At 39.4% G+C, this 17,491-nt stretch overlaps 1 protein-coding gene across 1 annotated transcript; it reads right to left on the bottom strand.

Annotated features, from left to right (window-relative positions):
• Positions 1 to 252: 252 nt before the first annotated feature.
• Positions 253 to 17,442, bottom strand: FH (fumarate hydratase). The gene is made up of 10 exons (XM_074899402.1): positions 17,291 to 17,442; positions 11,802 to 11,936; positions 10,923 to 11,033; positions 8,195 to 8,371; positions 7,147 to 7,329; positions 6,008 to 6,173; positions 4,034 to 4,237; positions 2,752 to 2,879; positions 1,023 to 1,176; positions 253 to 465 (listed from the first exon to the last, which is right to left on the bottom strand). Exons 1-10 carry the CDS (start codon positions 17,417 to 17,419, stop codon positions 323 to 325), a joined length of 1,530 nt encoding a protein of 509 aa, XP_074755503.1. The 5' UTR covers positions 17,420 to 17,442; the 3' UTR covers positions 253 to 322.
• Between the last annotated feature and the right edge of the window lie 49 nt (positions 17,443 to 17,491).

The raw sequence follows: 17,491 nt of genomic DNA, 5'->3' as shown, positions 1-17,491 counted from the left end.
CCCCAAACTTCCGCCCGGCTCGCGGTGGCGGCGATTGGCCGCTTGGGGCTCGCGGAGGGAGAGGCGGCTGGGCCGAGGCGGAGCCCGCGCCTCCCCCAGCACAGGCGGAGTAACGGCACCGCCCCGGCAAGGGGCTGTCGCTTCCGAGGAACGTTCCTCTTCAGTTACATCAGTATTTACTTATTTTCCAATATAAAAAACCTAATAAAATCAGTTCATCTGATCTCTTAAAAAAGTAATACCATGAAAACGTCAAACAAAAGCATACCGTATCCGTTTTATTTATTTTTTATGTTAAGAACACCTTGGTTTTATACAGAAGTTACTGAGGACCTAACATATCTTTAGGCTTCACCCACTGATCAAACTGCTCTGACGTCAGGAAGCCCAGCTTTATAGCAGCTTCTTTTAATGTCGTCCCTTCTTTGTGCGCAGTTTTGGCAATCTTGGCTGCTTTATCGTATCCTGGAACAAAACAAAACCAAAACAGTTAGCCATTTACAATATCGGAAGATTTGTTAGAGGTGAGAAAAAAGTCGGATGCTTGGCCTTTGGAATTAATTTTCTAGATATTGCTATTACTGCTTAACCCCATTTGCAGTAAATGCCACCAAACGTTTACACCAACTCCCGACTTAAGGTAAATTCTGGTCTTAATGCAGTTAGATCAAAGTTTTACATGACTACCTCTTAAAAAAAAAACCAACCTCATTGTAATCTTCCACTTTTCATTACTGGTGGCCAAATCAGGATGATAGGCACACAGATTTTTGCAATCTCCTGATTTTTTTTTTACTCTAGTCAGAATTATTTTCATAATGCAGTGGTACGTCCACTGCAAGGAGGACACATCTTTTTCAACAGTAATAGCGGCTAGTGATGTTAGAGTAAATTAAACTTTTGGCCTGAGCCATGACTTGGTCTCCTAAACATTGTGACAATAGAAATAATGCGTGCAAAATAACATTACCACAAATATTTCAGTATAATGTTCTGAGAAGTTTCTGAGCCTTAAACCTTACCTATATGTGGGTTCAGTGCTGTTACCAACATCAAAGATTCACTCATTAGTTTGTTGATCCTGTCCATATTGGCTTGAATTCCAACTACACAGTTGTCAGTGAAAGAACTACAAACATCTCCAAGAAGTCTTGCAGAGTTTAAAACATTTTTAATCTAAGAAAAAAACCCCAAACAACTATTACATTCAGAAATTAGTAGCTGCACAATCAAGCACTTATTCATAACCAGTGCTGCTTCACCAATATCCACTTATTTAATGGAACATTTGTAGAAAAGGAGTACAGTGAATAGTAGTACATCCTCCTTCTTCTGCAGGGTAAGGTCAGCCACTCCTATTTAAAAGAACTTTGTGAGAAGCATTTTTGCATGAAGACCACCACAGTATGTACAGACATTGTTAGAACAGTTTGCAAATAACCAAGTAAAAAATACACAAAGGCATCTAATTTGTTGTCATTTCCCCCTTCAGGTACTAATCAAGAGAGGACATCTAAAAACATAAAGTACAATAAGATCTGGCATTAGTTCTCTGCTTTGACAATCTGTAACATGCCACTTCTGGGGGGGAGAGGTATCTCTTTCTATCGAGATTTCTTCTAGGTACATCTCTTGGATATTCAATAAGATTTTACTTTTTTCCCCGCTTCAAAATCAGGTACTCTATGCTTAAAAGTAGTATGTTCAGATCTGTAGAAAAAAAACATTACCCTAAGCAGGCACAGTAAGGAAGAGAGTGACACTGATTTTATTATAAAATTACCATTTTCTTTCAATCACTTCTAACTAGAATAATAAAAAAAGCAGTATCAGTCAATATAGGCAGTGTAGAAAAGAAATATATGACATGCTGCTCCCTCTGTGCTTCTTATTTCTAAGACAATAAAAACTCAAAAACTTTCCTTTTATTTGTATTTAGTATTAGGATCTTTTCTGCAAGATACCTTAATTATTTTTAAACTATCATCCCTACCCTAACCTCTATGCTATTCCTTCACCATCTTATACACAGTTCCCCATAATCTTCTAATCTGATGCTTTTGTTTATATTCTTTTCCTCTATTTCTACTGTTTAATTTACCTTCTTGGTTTTAAGAAAAAAAAAAAAAAAAAAGAGAGAGCTCAAAGAAGAAAATAAGAATTATGACCTGGTGTGAAAACATCCAAATTTCAGTACAAGGTGATTTGTAACTTGACTTCTTTTAATTAAATATACAGAAGCAGCAGTATGTATTCATGGTGTATCCTGCTCACACTGTAAAAGGCAGACATTATTTTAAATACTGAAGTCTAAGTCTAATTATTTACAATTTTACATGGCTCACTTGCCAAAAGCATGTAATCCTTTGGTATACAGCAGTAACATAAATTAGTAACAGTTGCTAAAGAACAAAAAAATCCAAATGTTCAGCTAAAACACCAAATTCTCTTGCTTTGGATGATATTTAGTTTCAGACTGTGTTCCTCTCTCCCTGGTTCCTTCGACTAATGATAAGCATCTATTGTTAAGATAAAATCTTATCTGCATAAGATAGTTTCATGTGAAAGATTGCCAGTTCCCTGTCAAAATAACAGACACAATACAAAAGAATAAAATTTGTTCTCAATATCTATCAGCTTCTCTGGTGCTTGTATTGACTAAATATTCACTGAGGTTTTTTCCCATGAGTTACCTGTTTGTACAAACAATGATTTAAAAAGACCTACGTATTTAAAACTTTATGAACTTACCATCATGGGCTTAAAAACATTCAGTTCAAAGTGTCCATTGCTACCTCCTACAGTGACAGCAACATGGTTTCCCATAACTTGGGCTGCCACCATGGTTACAGCCTCACACTGGGTAGGGTTCACTTTTCCTGGTTGTGGAAGACAGAAAAAGGTTGCCAAAGAAGAAGGCAGGAAAAAACAACCCAACCAAATCCCAGCAGCTTCCTCATTTACCAAATCATACTCAACAAAAGATGTTTTGTACAAGGTTAACATGTCTTACTCATCTGTATCTGTGCACCACAGAAAAGTAGTAATTTCCATGAATTACATTAAATTGACTGTACTATTCCAGTAATTCAACTAGGATTTTTAAAGCAGGCATGGCTGCTTTAGCCATCTACAAAGACTTTGAGAGATGGATCAGCTGTTAATTACCAAAGTTCTTAATAGTCAGGAGATGATAACATCTCTCTCCTCGTGCAAGTAGGCATTTCTGGTAAATCACTACCAGATCTTAGTCAATTTAAGAAAAGTATTCCCAATTTGTTAGAATTACTTTGTAACAGAATTAGCACATATGTTTCCTTTGTCAGGAAACAAAACAAAACAAAACAAATTAGAAGTGGCCTCCTAACAAGGAAGTTTTATGATTAATTTCTAGAAATAATCCTAATAAGAACATTAATTATCTCCTTTTTTTGAAGCCAGATATGCTCACAACCTGTTTCTTTTATAATTTATCATACAGGAAGAGCATGTTTAGAATAGTTTGGGATGTACAATATTCACACAGACATACGTTTTTAGGAGAAAGGCAAGGAATGATTACTAATATTACTCATACCTTTCTTATCCTCCCATACAGTGGGATCACTGCAGAAGGGAAAACCTGAGTATGTAACACTAGTCATGCTAGGAAGTAAAGACAGAAGTCAATTTACATCACTGTATTGCTACACTTCATAGATTACATCATCTAAAGCTTGTTCCAGAAAAGCCTTTACATAAAAATTGTAGAGATCTTGCAATTCTACACCAAGGTTTTGAGAAGTATGTCTGTATTAACCAAGTCATATGTTTACAGATACTGCTCTCCCCCACATACTTGTCAATACACAGCTGTGCAAACAAGTATTTTTATGAACACAAATTGTGGCAAAATACGGCAGAAGATAAAACTGACAAGTGTTGAATCACAGACTTACAGACATTTGTGGTGGTGGTTGGTAAATATCTGTTAAGAATCACTGGTCCAAAACAAAAGAAACAGGCAGTTTTTCTCTGTATGCTTTCTCTGTACCTGGCATGATGCTGCTTCCTGGTTCATTTTCAGGCAGGATGAGTTCTCCTAGTCCAGAGCGTGGTCCAGAACCCAGGAAACGGATATCATTAGCTATTTTCATCAGACTACATGCCACTGTGTTCATAGCTCCACTGAGTTCCACTAGAGCATCATGAGCTGCAAGAGCTTCAAACTTATTTGGAGCAGTGACAAAAGGCAAACCTACAGGGAGGTGGTGGAAATATTAAACCTGTGAGGCACTTCCTTGCAGACATAAACCTGATAATCAAACACATAATTAGCGTTAAAAAAAAAATTACTAACACTGTAAGATCATCTCTCTTCTCTAGACCTTTCCTCACATATTTCTTAAACAGAACAATACAAAAGACACAACAGAAGTCATTAAAACACAGAATAATATGAAATTTGAGCATCTACCCACAACAAAGGGACACATTTCAAGCTTTCAACCCATTACTAAGCACTGCTTTGCACCACAATATTTTGTGAATGTCAATAACCTCTTACAAGTTAAAGTTAGCTCAACCTTATGTATTTCTTTCATTAAATCAAGTTAGATTCTTTAGATTGTCAATTGCTGTGATGCTTCTCTCAGTTATGAAAATAGAGGTTTTTGTAGCACAGTGCAGACATTAGGATAAGTAATGATAATGGAATCACCTACTTAAAGAAAAAAGATGCATCCAAGTATCAGCACTGGAAAGGAACAAGAAACCAGACAGAACATGTGAAAGCTGATTCAGAATCAAGAGGATGCCTGAAACTGCTGCCAACAGCAAGAGCTCGGGAGCAATAGAAGCACCACCTCTGTTTATGTTAAATTAAATGCCTGAGATTTAAGGCTAGGTTTCATAATGAAAAAACTTTCTTCAGGGCATTGCCTTGGAAGAAAAGACTCAGCAGAATTTTATCAGTGGTAATAGACATCGCTAAGGATGTGCACAGGGATGCTGACTGTGGACTGGAGTTACGCCCCACAAAACTGCTGGTCTGAGCTTACACTGCCAGTTTAAGCAAGAGTAGCCTAACACCCTTTGCTAGGGAAAGAGCAGAATTTCTACTGTTTTTCAGTTCCTGCCAAGCACCAAATCCCACCCAATTTGCATAGTCTTCTGAATCGCATAGCTGCCTTCTCAAGTTGCAGAGATCATTCTAGACTTTCCATTCTGTCCTTGCCAATAAACTTCCCCTCTAAGAACACGTGGAACTTCAATGGTCTGCTCTACTTGTTTTAAACTCATGCAACCTGCCTGTATGGTACATCTAACAAGCATTAAGCTGAGAGAGCTCCCTAACACCACCAACAGCTTCTTCAAGTGCCAAAACAAGTCCTGTAATGCTTCTTCTCAGCAGCTGTTGCTTATGACAAGTTACTACTTCCCTGTCAGGGTACAAGAAAATCTTGACCCTCTATGAGACAGTGAATAATTGATCCATTAAAACAAAAATACTGCTGATAAGCAGTTTCAGGGGCATTTTTAAACTAATATTGTGACACAGAAGAACTGGTTCATAGATCAAGAAACCGCAGTGGTTCTGTAGATTAAGCTCTAACAGCATCAAAAATGAGACCGCTAATCTTTACTTTCACGTGAAAAAATGCAGTGGCTTTGGGATGTCTGTTTTTCCTTTTGTGCCAAGTCCCTGTAGATTAAGTAAGTCAGAGCAGCAGCGGTCAGGACAGAAGCTGAATTAAAAGCAGAAGCTTGAAACTATCCATCTCCTGCTATGAAAAACATGGTAATTTCAGTCACTTTCAATGCATTGAGTATAATTACAAAAACACATCCCATCAAAAATCCTAAGCATAATGTATATAAAATACAGCATTAACAGAAAGTTTCAAGTTAAAATATAAGGACAATTTGATAAGCTTGTGAGAAGTATGGAAACAAAAAGATTTTCTTTGAATTTGACTATATGTTACATATACCACTTTACTGATAACCCTGAAATATCATTCCTTACCTGTCAGTTCAGCCACTTTAGCAGCAACTTTCTCAGCAAAACCAATTCTTGTGTTTAATCCTGTACCAACTGCAGTCCCCCCAGCTGCCAGCTGATACACTCTTGGCATGGTTGACTCAATCCTAGCCACACCGTATTTAATTTGTTGCACATAGCCACTAAATTCCTTTGAAAAATGGGGACGAAATAAAGGAACAAAGACAACAACCAAGAATAAACATCTACAATTATTTTTTAACATGATTGAACTAATTTCTTTAAACACTTGAAGGCACTGAACTTCACACAGATGCTAAATTTTAGCATGTTTCCATTAAGAGGGACAATTTACAGATATTACAAGACTGTTCTCACAGTATGAACAATTACAGCTCCATAAAAGTATTCACAATGCATCTTTCTCTTTCCTTTTATCTCAGTTGTGTACTTAACAGGATCTGAATCCAAGGTATATCAGATCTCAGATGAAATTCATTTTCTCAAGGTACAATTAGCGAAACAGATCCTAAGCTTTTTTCACTTAATTTAAGTTAGTAAAAAAATCCACCTGTGCATTCTTGGAAGAAAGCCCACAAATTTTACATGGATTTTTATCAGTCCAGTTTAAATTAATGAATTACCAGATTAATATAAGACATTCTTGACAATATGACAACAAATACTTGCTATCACATGTATATATATATATACACGATCATATATCAAAGATTTTTATTCAAAATACTTACTTCCTGCAGTTAGCTATTTAGTAACACACTAAGCATGTTTCATTCAAAATACTGAGTATGTATTGGCAAAACCTTGTTTATATAAGCTCACACATTACAGACTAACTAACCTTCTTTGTTCCAGTATCAGTGTAATGGAAGTATCATGTCGTGTTATTTGGTAATGGAACATGATTAAAAATCACTGATATTAAAATACACATGGAAAAAATTAAGAAAATTTATGATGCAGTAAGTAGAATACAGCATCAAGCATACTCCAGTAAAGATGAAAATACTCTGAAATTCAGCCAGTCTCCTATTAATTCTCCTAAGCTATCAACCTAATTTAGGCCTCCTCAAGTTTGCCTCAGTTTCCTCCAATATATTTGCAAGAATTTTCCAAACAAACGTGTAATTATTATTTTTTACCTGTCCAAGCGTAAGAGGAACAGCATCTTGTGTATGAGTGCGCCCTATTTTTATGATTTGGGAAAACTCTTTGGATTTTTCTTCAAGTGCATTCTGTAGCTTCTTTAGTCCAGGTAACAACACTTCATTAACCTCCTGGGCAGCAGCAATATGCATTGCTGTTGGGAAAGTATCATTTGAACTCTGTGAAGGAAGTTCAAGAAATTTATTGTCAAGTTTTTCTCACCATTGCTGCTGTAAAATATACGTGTATGGCTTTATTCTCTATTTTATAAACAAGAAGAAACTAAACTAAAAACAAGCAACTAGCAATGTTCCACAAGTCAATCTGCAGGAATAATCAAATCTTCTAAACTCCAGTCCAGCACCATATTGATAAAGTCAACTTTTTATAATTATACCCACAAAAAGTTAACTACATGAGTAGACTGTTCACAACATTGGGACCAGAAAAAAAGAAAATGACTTGCTAAAGTTGTTATGAGACACAAGTAAGAAATGGATGGATGATTTCAAAGCAACTGTAGGTGGCTTTAACACACTTGTGTTGCTTTTGAATGTTAAATCCATTCCCAGAATACGGAGTAAGCACAAAATATCAGGAAGAGATATAACCAGGTCAGTGGCTTACACTTCAGCTAATCTGAAGAAAGTATTGAGTGAATTATAATAAAAACGTTTACCATGATCAGTGGGGAATAAAAAAATGAAATGGATAAGTATCCAACCTTTAGAAACTGGATCTCTATCTTTCAGACTGTCTGCAGTAGCAGTGGTTGTCATCAGTCTACCTCTGTATGAATTCATCTGTCATGAATGAGTTCAAAATCTTTAATCTAAAAAGCTCATACTGTCACTGAATGACATTTTAAAGTTCCTGTAAACTGAAAAACCTGAAAAGTCATTGCCAAAGCTGTACACAAGTGTTTGTTTGGGTTGTTTTTGTTTTTTTTTTTTTAAATCTGAACAGTGGCTACAAGATAACTCAAATTTCACAATTAAAAAAAATATACTTCTGACATTAAAAGTATAATGTGAGGATAACGACCTGGCTTTTGTTAACATGATCATTTGGATGTACTGGGTTTTTGCTCCCCAGTTTGCCCCCCATTATCTCAATGGCTCTATTGCTGATGACTTCATTGACATTCATATTGGTTTGAGTTCCAGAACCAGTCTGCCACACCACTAAAGGAAAGTGATCATTTAATTTTCCTTCGGCTACCTATAATGGAAAAAGAGAGAAAAAAGTTGTTCTACTGGAACAAAAAAAAGTTAAAAAGGATAAACTTGAGAATTTTATAGCTGTAATTCAAATAAAGTTCTCCATTATGTTTGTAAATACACTTAGAACAATTGTGAATTTATACCAGAATAATTGAGAATTTCATGTAATACCATATATTAAAAGGGTAAAGAACTGCTATGCTTTTTGAAAATGATGAATTCTGAAACACAGAGAAATATATAATTTGATTTAATGTTCTACACTCATAGAAAGTAAAGATTTTTAAAAGGTCTTTTAGGCTATATCTTCTGTTTTCCAAACAGTGCAGACGATTATATAAATCAAACCCCCCCCCTCCCCTTCCCAAACTTTAAAGCAATTTGTATTCTAACCCTCCCAGATAGGACTAGAGGTAGTACATGCTGGTTCTCCCTTCCACAGCTATTTGTTGAGGTTAGTAAGATCTCCTGAGGAAGAAAAATATCTTAAGTAGTTTCTCAATCAAAAATGTGAGGCGCTTCAGGGTACTGATTCAGTGTTATGTGTCTCCTTGGGTCACGACCATCCTTTGGGTGTCAGAAACATCAGTTTTTGGACAGAGTTTATCTGTTTACAAACTCCTCATCAGCATTGGTGCACTACTTTCTCCTAGGAAATCAAGCTCAACAGCTGCACAGTTTCATCATAAACACTGATCACAACTATATAACAATTTGAACTAGAGGCATCCAGAAGTTAATTCCTTACGGGAAAGAGTCCACCAGAGGAGGTGTTTTTGCCAAAGGCCATCTGTCATGCACATGCAGTACATGATATATGTATAATTGGACTCTGAAATTTCTCCAGAAATAAATTTCATACAGGCACATTCCAAACTTCTTACACCTGTAGACATTAGATTTTGCAACAGCAAGATGAGCTGGCAGACAGTTGCTGGTATCAAATACCTTCTTCCTGAAAGGCATGCTGACCCTAATACTGCCCTGACCTACATGGTCTTAAATTGAGAGATGCCTAAAAAAGACTTGTGACTGTCTTTACTGTGCCTCAACTGTAACCGAGTATGTGACACACATAAACAAGCAAGAGAATCACACGGACTTAAAAAGATCCGTATATATTGACTTGCTGATTACCCATGGGAACAAGGTCCTGATCAGCCAAAAATGGCTATACCAACTTACATCTTCTGTAGGTAGGCTATACCAACTGCTATCTCAAATCAAAACAGAACAAGGACAAATACTCTCCTGTTTGATCTGCATTTTTTGGAGCCCGCTGAACCTTATACGCACTTAAAGAGATTTTTCTAAATGTGTGTTTGTGATAGTATCAAAAACGGTGCTCAGAAGTATTACCTCCATGCATATTAGCCTCAGAAAAGTCAAGAATGCAAAGCAAAAGATCTGTTGTCACAGCTCTGAGGGTAGATAACTATCTCCAGTTTATCAGGATACGGCAGTCCTCCTGGAATCAGGCTTTTCAGAAAAGGATCTTACCTATTTCCTATCTTACAGAGGGGCAAAGTTCCCACCTCTAAGAGTAACCTGATTCCTTGCTGCATCTCTTTCTGTTATATTAGAAAACAATTTTGGAGGTAAGAGAAAGGATAGCACTGCAGAGGTGTTTTTAAAACACAACAAAAAAAGCCCAAACAACTTTCAGAAACCAGGAATCCAAACTAAGTAGCATCTAGACAGCAAAATTTCTGATCCACCTTGAACTAGGAGAACCCTAGAAACCACAAGAAGAGACTGGACATATTCTGGATTTCTCCACAACTCTTGGGTCTGCAGACCCATGGTGCTACAGCTGCAAACACTGAAATGTTTGAAACTAGTCAGAAGAGAAAAGCTCTGTAAAACAATGCTTCTGGATAAATACATCTGTTGATTTACGCAAAACCACAGATCTCGTATTACCATACCTCAGATAATGGTCATTCACAACTGTGCACTTGGGTGGCATTTGTCCTGAGAAAGAGGAGATGCCTCTGTGTGTCACATCATGTCCTCTTTAGCTATAAAAGTGATACTTAAAAGCACAGATTTACCAGTAAGCTTAAGTCTGAAGAGGAAATAGACTAGTAACAGAGAAACTTTTCAGATTGCAGATGGTCTTCACAATACCAAGATGCAATTGTCTAAGAGATTGGAGATTTCCAAAACAAAAAAGCTTTGCTTGGCATGTCAGACTTCACGTTAGCTGAATGAACTGAGATTCCATTTCCCTCCTAGGTTTTTTTTAATATTGTTCATCTGGTAAGAGTCAACACTATGCAAGTAATGAGTAGACTTAATAAAGGGGGAAAATTACATTGTTTTTATAACTTAAGTATCAAAATGTATTTGACCATTCTACCATTTCTAGAAATGTAAGAAGTAATAAAACATTATATTAAGTAAATGATTTCTCAACCTGGAAAACAAAAATTACTAAGAATGCCTTCCTCTAAAAAAGCAAGAGCTCTGCCTCCAAACTTCCTGTGAAAAGCTTAAAAAAAAAAATCACAGTGACAATTCTAGTATTTTGAACAGTTTGCTCCTACCTCATTTGCCGCCTTTACAATAGCATTAGCAATCTTTGGGTCAAGACCATAATCTTGATTTACTTCAGCAGCTGCTCTCTTCAAGATGCCAAAAGCCCTTATAACTTGAACCTGAGACACAAGAATAAATTTAAATACAGGGTTTTTTTCCCCCTAGAGGGCATTTTTAGGAACCTATAGCACAGATCTAGCTCTAAACCAAACTCCTTCTGAACTTAAATGCAGCAGTAGTTGATCAACCAAGCCAAAGAGCAATCAGGTCACATGACCTGTGCTCTTAGTGACATTTACCTAAGCAGTCCAGAAAGCAGTACACAGCTCATCCTTTCCCTGTAAATTCAGGTATGCTTTGTGTATTGAAACAGACTACATGCATTAAAATGAACAAAAAAGGAGAACTGGTTCTATTTCTAAAATAGCGTTTTTGAGAGCAAACTGACATTGTTTCAGACATGGAAACCCAGTGCATGGCAGAGCGTGTGCACACTAATGCTTGATGCACAGCTACATGTGAAAAATAACTTCATAGCAATTTATACCACACTTAACATCTTCAATAACAAACTACACAACGCTATAGGAAACAAACTTCCATTCAGTTTTTTGCCTTCAGAAAAGTTAAAGACAGATCTCTATGCATCCCAGCTATTAAAAAAATTAAGGAACACAGTAAAATATTATTCAAAAGCAAGATTCAATTTATTTAAATGAAACAAAAAATATTTCTAATGCAGAACAGCATCTTGCCATGGAATTTCTAACTTTAATTAAAATTCAGAGTTGCTCGCATTCCCCACAAAACTCTAAGAAGGAGGTATTCACTCTCACATCCAAAACATACTTAAAGAGAAGAAATGAACACAGCTTTGAATTACTTACTGGCATTCTTTCCGAAACGCCTCCAATCTTGAAGTTCATTGTAGATCTTACGGTCTGGGCACCGTAATATTTGTCACTTGGGACCTTCAGTTCACCAAAGGTATCATATTCTATTCTAAAAGCCTCTTGAGTGGACTACAGAAAAAGAAAAAAAAAATGTATTTCAAAGATTGGTAAACACTATATCCTTTTTGAAAGCAGATATAGTTAAGAAAAAATGGGCAAGAAGGGGGAAAAAACCAGAACAAAGACACACAGATAGTCATAGGTATTTTTCTAACTATATCTTCAAAGTTAAGCCATTTTTCTAGTTTGAGCACCTCTCTCACTAAAAGTCACAACTCCTAGCATTGTGTAGCCTAGCAGACCCACTGGTGACAGCACTGAGAGCCTTAAGACCTCAGCTGCCCACTGTACAAAATGCATCATCCTGACAAAAGACTCTGTTTCTTTTGAAGAATTAGTAACTTTTCTTACAGTTTACAGAATTGGTGCTTTGCTAAAACCAAACTGAAGAACTCGTACAGTAAGAATTCAGGTGGTATCCACCCAGGCAACAGGCATGTAACAATCCCTATTTGAAATCCGCACTGCACATGGGACAGAAGGAAAATACTGCAAGGGAACAACTCATTAATTCAGTACCAAATTACTGACAATTAATTATCTTCTTAAGCCTAATAAACCAGGAACACAGTTGCCCCAGCTGTGCAACATGAAGAACTGCACCTAGGTATATTTTGTGCAACATTTATGTAAGGCAGTATTTCTGTATCACATATACACCTACCATGCATGATTATCTAACACAGCCAGAGATAAATTAATTTTAGCTGATGTACACCAACTAAAGAGTAATTTTTACTTTTTTTGAAAACCCATTTATTTGTGATATGATCACATTCACATACAGCTTGACAAAGACGGTGGGATGGAACAGGAAGCAAGAGCAGGTTACTCTTCCTCTCCTCATGCCTTGGTCAAAGTCCCAATTTTCTGTGAGAAACGTGTTCATCCTTCCCCAGAAGAGGAGATTACCTTCTTGCAGAGTCTTCAGGGAGGGGAAGAAGTCTTTTAAAATTCTTAATCATAGGTGAAGTAAAACAATCCCAGCTCCATTTGTAGCGTACATATACATATAATGCCGGGCTCTGACCTAACCATGACCCTCAGGGGTGAGTCCCTGGAATAGCTCTATCAGAGCATCAAGACAGTGTTGCCACACAGTAAAAGAACTGCAAATGTTAGAAACTATTAAAAAAAGTAGAAGATGCAAGAAACATCACTGTGCCACCAAGGTTCATCTACACTCTGAAGTCTTTGTGCAGATTTGATTCTTTTACCTCAAAAAGCATATTAATGGAAACAGTTTAAAGAGACAATAAGGCTGACGAAAGGCAGGAAATAGCTTTCTTAAGACAACTGACTTTCATTCAGAAAGAGAGACAACTTCAGGTTTGAAGGAAAACTGAGGTCAATAAAAGCATCAGTAGAATGGTGATGTCTGTTAGCTGCTCACTGTCTCTTCCAATACAAGAAACAGGAGCCATAACGGTAGGCTAGTAGGAGTAAGGTTCAAAAGAAAGTAAAATGAAAACAGCTCTTCACACAAGTAGCAGACTGATGAAACTCTCTGCCAGCTGATGTTGAAGATGCAAGAAGCCCACATGAGTTTAGGGAAAGTGAGATAAGCACTCCGAAGAAATATCTAAACTCAGTTATTATATAGACAAACCAGAAATTCAGGAAATCCTCTGATGTGAAAATGAAGAGCCTGGGTCAGAGTAAGAGGAAAGCATCACATACATTTTGCACAGTTCTTACTCTTCCCTAGGTATCTCCTTCTGAAGTCAGACTGTTCCTCTCTTTTCTTTGTCTGTTTTACTCGCTTCTCGCTTGGTGGGTCTCAGTCTTCTCGGACAGGAGCACAGCCGGGTACCAGGCAGAACAGCAGCACTGACTTTCTGCAGCAGCCTGCCCAGGCCCACATCACCAAGGATGGCAAGCTGCAGGTGAGGGTGTGTGGTGGGGGGTGTTCCGGCCTTTTTACTGTCCCGAGCAGTGTTCCCAGCCAGATGGAGATGCTCTGCATCAGGTACTCCAGCAGTCATGTAGCAGAGACAGCAGCCTCGCTCGCTTAGGGCACTCTTGCGGAGTAGGTGGTGCGTGTGACCCAAAAGAAACTGCAGCCCAGCCCGCAAACAGCAAGAGTTAGCTCTGGCATTGCTGTCCTGCTCCTCACAGCTTGTGTTTTGGCTGATGCTCTCCCAGACATTGACCCCAGAAGAATCCAAAGCTTACTGTGGACCAGTACGCTATCCCCAAGTTCTTTAATCCTCCCTATCCTATTTTAAACACTTAGCGTCCATTTACATGCTAACAAGAAACATAACATAGCCAACATTTACTTTGTATCTTACTACCATAAATGTTGAATGGGGATGCTTGCAGGTCTTACTGTACTTATAAACATACTAATACTCCAGCAGTGGAGACCACTGATGCATGGCCTCTGCTTTTGATATTTAGACACCTTGAGTAAGCAGACAACGTCAAGCTTTCCCCAGAGCTGCATAAAGCAGGACCAATTCAGTTCCAAGCCCAGCATTTGTGGCTCAATCAGTAAAAGTATCCACTCAATATTAAAAAAAAGTTTAACTACCTGTTACCTTTTAGACAAAAAGACTAGCAGTTGCACAATTGATTACTCAAACTTATGTAATTCCAATGTCAACAATGGTGAAATAAGATAAATATGACCAGTACCTCCTCAAACAAGTACCTTTTAACACTGAAAACCTGCTATTAAAAAAAATTACTTCCCTAGCCAACTCTCACACACATTCACAATCTTCAATGAAATTAATGGGGTAAGGTGCTTTAAGCTGAATGTCATTTGCTCATTAATGGAGTAACAAGTGACATTAGGTAAAAAAGCAAAGTGGTATTTTTCATACATACTAAAGTAACTAAACTAAACTTCAGCATTATCTTCAGACTAATGTCGCAGCCTGCAGAAGTCACTGTCTGAAGTTTTATGTAAAAAACCCATGCTTCTCCCACTCCTTAGACAGAAGTCACTCGAGTGGCTTTATGAGCTGAAGCTGCCAGTTCCCCCCTCTAAAGCAGTTTCTACGGTCACTCCCTGACCCAGGGAACCTACTGTGAAATGGTGCAACAGTAGCACACTTGGGTCCACCCTCTATGTCCTCACCAGTGGGCCACAGGAGAAACAAAGAGAGACCTGGCAACTCTGACACAAGCCAAGGCAAACTCCCGTGCTCCACTGAGTTTCCAACACAGCTACAATAAGTCTCAGCTCAGAACTACTATTCATTACTTTTACAAACCAAATATACATATATATATATATAATTTTTTAAGAGGCCTGATAAGGTGTGCTTTGCCTCTGAATGTCCCAAGAAGCCATAGTCCAAAGCTTACACAGTTAGGCAAACATAACTGTACTTTTGCCTTGCTGCAGGGAACGAGTCAGCTACAACGGATTGCACCATAACGCACTGGAGATATTCAAATGGCAGAACTGCTGCAATACTGTTTCCCGTGGAAAATTACATTCTGATTTAAGGATGCAGCAACTTTTGGATGCATGTATTTTAATTCAAAAACTCATCATTTATAGTATGTCAAAATCAATCTTTAAAGGACAGCAGAAAACAGAATTTGTGCTCAACTGCTCTTTAGCAGATAAAGCATGTTTCCATTTTTGTGTCATTTCTCCTTTATAATATCAGCTGAGTCACAAACTCTGAAATTTGCTCTTTAGAAACCAAAACCAAATATTTTACAACATTCAGCTGAAGAAGGACCATTATGACCACAATGCCATTTAAAACATCTTGTGCAATTTAGTTCTGAGTTGCCACCACAATAATCATACCGTAATGTGCATGTTTGGTTGTGTCTACACGAGGCATTCCAAAGCACAACTCTTGCTGCTGAAAAATCTCTGCAAACAACAAAAACTAGTGGATTTTTGTTTGGTTGGTTGGTTTTGGCACATTTTTGGAGGTCTTCTTGGAAATAAAAACGCACAAAGTTTTCCCGTAAGAATTCAAGGGCTGCTTGAGGTCTAAATTCTCTGAGGGACATTTTGCTATAGTTTCTGCTGTTATTTAAACACAAGCAATTAATAATGTCTATTTACAGGACAGGTCAATTTCTGACCGCAAAGATCAAAACACATACATTTCATGTAAATATTTAATGTATATATTTCAGTCTTTCATAAATACCAGGTCTTCAGCAAGTCAGTGGAGACCATGAGCTGTAATGGTTTCCTTGGATGATGCCAAAGAGAAAAATAAAAAAGGGAACCACCTGACAGGCCAATGGTTTATGAGTTACACAGTCTGCTCTGACAGGTTTTCTTACACAGGTATGTTTCATTCACCCTGTTTATTCACTCATTTAGAAGCTTGTTTTTTAATGCTATTTTCTATACCATAATAAATATCACAGACTGGGAACTAATGCTCTAGTTAATTTTATGAACTATTTTAGCAAACCAAGTAATAAAGGATTAATTTTAAGGATTAAAATTAGGATTAATCAAATCCTAAAACGTGCCACTTACTGCTGGAATTCTTCCAACACGTTCACGTTATCTGCTTGTTTTAAGGAGCAAACTTACAGAGATTCACCCGAGACTAAGGTTTCTGTGCAATGTCCTAGCTGTTAGTGCAGACATTCAGAGCTCCTTCTTCGAATAACATTTTCATTTCTACATGGAGTCACGTGCAATACACAAGTCTCACTCACGTACGTGAACAATAACTGAGGATCTAACTAGAGGTCGCAGGCAGTTCTCAGCTGAAAGCTCCCTTAGTTTCCAGGCTGCCCCAAAGATTTTCCGGATACCCCTATTCCTGCGAGGATGCAGCTTTTCATTATGGCTACCCCAACAACTCTAAGAACGGGCCTGCAATGTCTGCGGAGGAGGCTGCTGCACGACAAGCTGTCACAGCAGTCCAGCGGGAACACCTTTCCTGCCCACCCGGTCGGACGCCATCCCTCCCGTCCCGTCCCGTCCCCGGCCGCGCTCAGGCCGCCAACCCCGTCCCCGGGGCAGCGCACCCGGGCAGCTGCCCGCCGCAGACACACCCAGCCCGCCCAGCAACCACCGCCTCGGGGCTGCGAACCCGGGCGCTGCCGAGCGGGGTCCGGGCCGAGCCCCAGCGCTGCCCGGGCGCTCCGCCGCAGGCCGCACGGCGGGGACGAGCCCCGCAGCCTCCCCGGCAGAAGAGGGAAACGGCCGCGTAAGCTCAGCTGCGGATGGCGGCAACGACCGAAGCCCCCGTGGGCGCCGCGGCCCTCTGGCAGCGTGCGACCTCCGCCCGGTAAGAGGCGGAGGGGGGGGCCGCCGGGGGGTCGCGAGCGGCGGCGCGCGCAGGGGGAGGAGTCACGGCGGCGGCAGCGGGCGGCGGCGGCAGTTAGAGGTCACCGCTCCCCCCCGCCCCGGGGCTCACCATGGCGGCGCGCGGCGGCGGGCCCCGGCCGGCGGCGGCCGGCGGGCGCGCGAGGAGTGCGGCGGAGCTGCCCAGGCGGCGGCAGGCGCGGAGTGAGCGGTGCATGGCGGCGGCGGCGGGGGGGAGCATCGCCGGGGGCCGGCCGCGGGGAGGGGACAGGCGGCGGGACCGCCCCGGACGAGCGTCAAGGGGGTGGGGGCG

The sequence above is a fragment of the Athene noctua genome, chromosome 2 (genome assembly GCF_965140245.1).
Source record: "Athene noctua chromosome 2, bAthNoc1.hap1.1, whole genome shotgun sequence".
Lineage (NCBI taxonomy): Eukaryota > Metazoa > Chordata > Aves > Strigiformes > Strigidae > Athene > Athene noctua.
The sequence above is the reverse complement of the archived record's forward strand: the minus strand, read 5'-3'. Positions and strand labels throughout refer to the sequence as shown.

Excerpts from the sequence above, each read along its gene's own strand:
- FH (XM_074899402.1), bottom strand. The coding sequence starts at position 17,419 with ATGCTCCCCCCCGCCGCCGCCGCCATGCACCGCTCACTCCGCGCCTGC. Across the intron at positions 11,937-17,290 it reads CGCCGCCGCGCGCCGCCATG|TCCACTCAAGAGGCTTTTAG; the intron begins GTGAGCCCCGGG and ends CTTTTTCTGTAG. Across the intron at positions 6,174-7,146 it reads TTCCTCTTACGCTTGGACAG|GAATTTAGTGGCTATGTGCA; the intron begins GTAAAAAATAAT and ends CATTTTTCAAAG.